This window comes from Centruroides sculpturatus, unplaced genomic scaffold (assembly GCF_000671375.1).
Source record: "Centruroides sculpturatus isolate CEXI.00-Female unplaced genomic scaffold, Cexi_2.0 scaffold1205, whole genome shotgun sequence".
NCBI lineage: Eukaryota > Metazoa > Arthropoda > Arachnida > Scorpiones > Buthidae > Centruroides > Centruroides sculpturatus.
The window spans coordinates 66,232-72,053 of NW_019385402.1; the positions used below are offsets into that span (position 1 = coordinate 66,232).

General features: G+C 31.7%; 1 protein-coding gene across 1 annotated transcript in view; it reads right to left on the reverse strand.

Moving 5' to 3' along the window:
• LOC111638566 (60S ribosomal protein L3-like) overlaps positions 1-2,027 on the reverse strand; it is a 33,504-nt gene extending 31,477 nt beyond the window's left edge. Inside the window, exon 1 of the mRNA XM_023384290.1 lies at positions 1,913-2,027. Coding sequence (XP_023240058.1) covers positions 1,913-1,915 — 3 coding nt within the window. The 5' untranslated portion in view covers positions 1,916-2,027. The remainder of the gene's footprint in view (positions 1-1,912) is intronic.
• Positions 2,028-5,822: the final 3,795 nt, after the last annotated feature.

Genomic DNA, 5,822 nt, shown 5'->3' on the forward strand with positions numbered 1-5,822 from the left:
GTTTTCGCTTATGAATTTAAACAAGTGCAAAACACGGAACAGGTTAACCAACGAGAATTTGGAAAATCTGCTGGTTGTTTCAACATCTGCCATTACACCAGACATCAAGAAGATTGCCGCCAGCATCCAATCTCAGCCATCGCATTAATCGCTTGGAGGTCCGGCCCCCAGTCAGTAAACTTAATCCTAATTTGGCCCTTCTTCACGAAAGGTTGTGCATCCCTGTTTATATAAAACAAAAATATTTTATTTTCGAAATATTAAACAAGAAAAAACTTGTTAAGTCCAAATGTGCTCTAAGGCCTGACGGGACTTATAAGTCCCATAATTTAAAAATTTTTAATTTACATTTTAATTTTTTTTTATTTACTTATCTGTTCTGATGATAAAATGAGAAATATAAAAAATATTTATCAAAAATCGAAAATTCAGGCCATAAAGGGTTAACCCGGCATAGACGAGTGGAAACACTGATTGGTCGACCACCAGTCACCATAGGACATATATAAGGTCAGTTTGAGCGGGAAAATTCAAGGTAGCTAAGGAGAGATAGATATCGTCTGACTGACAAGAAGTAGATATTGTTTGGTCAACGAGAAGTAGATTTGTCTCATTAACGATAGTTTGTCATTGCCGGAAGTGCTACTGTGTTGTAAGGTGTTTTCCTGAATGAACTGATATGGGATACATTCATTGACGCTACAGATTCGGATGCCATTTATTGGACTATTAAGTTTAATAACTTGACTCATGGGTACCTAAACGTTTAGTATTTTAATATTAATTTAATGCAAATGTATACATACCCAATAATATTAAACAGAAAAAATATATTCAATAAAAATCTTTGTTTTAACAAATGTACAATTTTGCGGCTTGGTAAATACGTCAACACTGAAATGAAAATCAGTCTAGCATAGGAAAATCAGGGACTTACACAACGAAACAGCGAATTGCGCAGTGGCATTATTGTGAACCGGCGTAAACCGAAGGCTACCTGTATTCACTACCAACAAACTAAAATTTTGGGTATACCAAATTTTGCCACAACATAAATTATACTGATTTCTCACATACCAAATTTACATATGGTATATATAATACACCATATGTAAATTTGGTATGTGAGAAATCACATACCAAATTTTAAACTAGTTTTGCTCATAATAAAGAATGTCTTCAGTCTTTGTTTGACCTGATCTTATCAAGAAATCAAATTCAAATTTACATATGGTGTATATAATACACCATATGTAAATTTGAATTTGATTTAATACACCATATGTAAATTTGAATTTGATTTCTTGATAAGATCAGGTCAAACAAAGACTGAAGACATTCTTTATTATGAGCAAAACTAGTTTAAAGCAAGCCAAAGTAAATATCGATTAATATTAAGAAACAAAAGAAATTAAACATAAAAAAGTTAATAAAAAAATCGAATACAAAAAACCAAATAAACTTCTCATATATTATAGGAAATAATCATAAGATCCATTTAATTTATAAGTTAAAATAAATTTCACTTGCTGGATATCTATATTTAAACATGGTGTATGTGTGTCTCAAACATACATAACCATTTACACTACCATAGGTATCTTTCTTATAAAATTATTCTCACCATGTGATTGTTACAATATATTCTAAATCGATTTTATAATATATAGTAATTAATAAATAATAAAGTTCTCAATATATAAAGTTCTTATTGGTTGTTATATATTTTAGTTCGATGCATTGTCTTGGAATGTTATACAATAATTTTGCTTAAAATGTTTAATAACTATTGATAAATTCAAAATAATAGCTGAAATCAATAAATAAGTACGAAAAATTTAACTTAACCTGGTATATTTTAAAAAATTATTAGCTAGAAACTCGATGAAAGTCGATATATCTACAAACTCACCATAGCAGCACACCGCAAGTAACAAAATGGAACCTTCTCCCACGACGCGTGTCCACTTCAGTTAGGGCACTGTTGCCAGATTTTTCTAAACTTTCGTTAGTGCGGATGTCGAGATTAACGATTATTTTCCAAACTTTCACAAATTTCTTTTTCTTTTTTTACATTGAAACAAATATGAATTGAATACAAAAGACTATAAGTTGGTGTAAATACATGATAATAATATAAAGTTCTTTTTAATATTTGTTTTCATTTTGAATTAATAATATGAAACTTTTTTTTTGAACTCTCCGCCCTGTCGACACTAAAAGCGTATTTTTTAGTAAGTCCATTACGGGTTCGCAGGGAGATGAGAAACAAAAACCTATAATGGGTTTCGTCCATCGCCCCAAGATGGACTAACCTCTGAAAAATATCTAGCATTTATCGGCCCACTCTGATTCGATCCCGGGTTCTCAAAATGCTAGGCTGATAACTTAATCGCTCGGCCATCTAACCGTACAAAAGATTAATTTTTGTTTCTTACTTGCAATAAATTATAGCTAGTTAATACATTATAAGCAAAAAATATACTAGTATTCAAACCTACTATATTTTGTTAATATTCATGTGTAATGTATATATTAGTACAAAATAAAATATCCACAAAATAATCGCATGAAATCTTAAAATGTTAATATTTTGTAGAATATTAAAATTTCAAGTTTTCTTTAAAGTTTTATAACATATAAGTTTGTATACCACATTTTATAGTAGGCTACAAAATGATGTATAATTTAAATATTAACAATAGTGTAATTAAGATTGAATGTGGAGTCTATTAATTTTGACATATACTAATGACGTTTTGTATTTAATAATAACTGATGAAACTTGATCCAATAATTTAGTGCCTTATATCAGCAGTCACGGTAGCGACTCATTGGCAAGTAATAATTGACTATCATGACTACATATACAGGAATCAGAGTTGCCGATTTTCGGGGGTCGATTTATAGGTGTTCGGGGGATCCGCCCTCCAAACACCTATAAATATATAGTATATAAAACACCTATAGTATATAGAAGATTAGGGAGGGAAGCTATAAAGTTTATAGCCTCCCTCCCTAATCTTCAAGATCTGGAATAAACTCAGGCAAAATGTTCAGAAATATCACTGTCAAGTGCAGTGGCGTAGCTACATATTCAGCGCCCTGGAGCAAGTCGAATCGGTGCGCCCTTTGTTCCTCGGAAGAGGTCTCGCAAAATTTATTTTGAACATTTAATTTAAAAACATATCTAATTATTTCGGCTTAAAACCTTATTTAATAACAATTTATTTGAGATTCAAGGAATTTCAACAATAAGATATTCAATTTAATAAATCTTAGAGTTAGGGTATGCTATGCCAATGCACACTAACATGTAAGAAGGGATTTTTCGAAATTTTCTCCGCGGGTGGAGAGGAAGACGGTTAAGGATTACCCTGAAGAACTTACTATACTATTTTAGATGCAGTACTGTATTTTGCGTTTTTGCGAGAAATCGAGCATAGTTTTAGACCTATCTAAAAATTCTCTAATTAATCTCGGAAGGGGGGCCTAATTTTTGCACCCAGTGAAAACGAGTATAATCTATAATCTAATAATCTTAATCTTTGCTATCGTTACTTTTTGCCCGAGCAACGTCGGGCTGATATGCTATTATAAATATAACAATAAAACAAAATATAATTCTTTAAGTACTGAGTACCTAATAATATTTACTAAATATTATATAAACTGTGTTGACAAAATGTAAGCAAGTTTAGTTTTTAAGAAATACATAATACATTAAAAAACTTCAAAATTGTTTTGTCTCTTTTTCACTTTCTTCAGATCAAATTGACAAGCTATTGTTTTTTCAATTGATATAGTCAGGGACGGATCTAGGTTTTTCGAAGCATAGTGCTTATTGAAGTCCAATGAGAACCCATTTTTTGTTAATGCAAAGAATACTATAAATTACCATTATGATATTATTATTATTATTATTATTATTATCAACTATTTTTTACTATACGATAAATTCTCATTGTTATTGAAAAAGTATTAAAAATTTATAATTCAATTTTTGTGCCTAAGCCCTATTAGTTTCTATGTAGATCCGCCACTGGATATAGTAACCAGAGTTAAGACAGTGTTGTGACATGCTGCTTCTTAAATAAGCTTTGATTAATTTTAGTTTTGAAAAACTTCTTTGTCGTCGCCCATAAAGTTAAAAAATGAGGCATGCTGCAATAATGTCGGAGAATCTATTTGAGACTGCGGTGTGAAATAAAAGTAGTTTAGCAACTTCGCTTATAGAAGTAATTTCTTTTACCTGACTATAAAAACACATTTTAAATCAAAGCAGTTGAGGTCCAAAACTAGGCGAATATATCGATTGTAACAATTCTGATTGTTCCAGAATATTTTTTTATCAGATGACGCGAGAAGATATGCAGGCGAAAAGCACTTGAAAAGTGTACATAATGTACATAAAAATCTAATAGCTAATTGATTAATTATTATATCCAAAAAATTTTTCAAATGTTTTTAAAAGTTTTTAGTTTGCCCTTTATAACTTGGTGCCCTCATGATTCTTGCGCCTGGAGCAGTTTGCTCCAACTGCAACACGGTAGTTACGCCTCTGGTCAAGTGACATGACACTAATGATATAAGATTCTCCTAACAGACCCCGTTTTTATAATCTCTCTTTGACCTTTGTCAATGAGATATATATGTCGTTTACGTATTCAATATTTTAAATAATTTATATTTTAATTCTTATGCAAGAAATGAGTAATAAATAAATTGACAATATACTGTATATACCGTACTGTAGAAATTTAATTTTCAGTAAAACAATTGTTCTGAAGTAGAATTACCCTATAGACCACTAAAATATCACCGTGAACCCTAATTCGGTATTTTTTTCTGTGGACCCCCAGTATTGGATCCAGTTGAGAACCCCTGATCTAAAGAGTCTCATTTATCTCAGTCTAGCTGTCTTATAAGACAGAATTTCATGTGAGACAACTCCACGCAAGTCAGTTGCGTTCTGCCGTCGCGACTGCAGTTGCTCAACGGTTTTTTCTGCTAAAAGCTACTCTTTAATTATGATCAGTGCCGTAACTAGCTATTCTTGTGCCCTGTGCAAGAATTTGCAATTAGGCCTCTTAATTAATTAGGTTTGGGAAAATAATAAAACAAATACATGCATTTCAGGCTCCCCTTTCAAGTGGGCCTGTGCGGGTGCACCTGTTGCGCCTGCCTAGTTACGGCACTGATTATAATCACCCTGTATGTTTGGAGAAATGATTATAGTAAAAGAAAAAAAATATTAGTTTTTATTTAAAATTCGAAATAAACTATTGTATTTCGAATGTTTGAAAGAAATAATGTGTATATTTATTAGTTATTTCTTATTACTTTGTTATTTTAACGATAGAAAAATTGTTTAGGGTACAAATTATTCATATGTCCAATCGGACGGCCGGATGGCCAGAGGTCAATGTAGCATCCTACCACTCTGGGGGACCCGGAATTGAATCCGAACGAGCCAAAAAATCCCCAGGAATTTTTCGGGGTGTGGTCCGTCCGGATATATCCCGTCCTTCACTACCGGCCACCCCATTGTGGGCCTGATCGAACCCATAATGGGCTTTCTTAGTGTCTACAGGGCGAAAAGAGTTTTTTTAAAAAAAAGTCCCGAATACTGCCTAACGATTAGTAATGAATTTGGACGATTTATCATAAAATAAACAAGTTTTGAAATTCAAGAATTAAATATTTATTAAATATAAAATAAAGAGGGAAAACAATTTCAAACTGTTAAATATATATATATATATATAAATTGTAGTAAAGTTTGGGTTTTTAAATTTTGTTTTATAATCGCTCACCAGGTG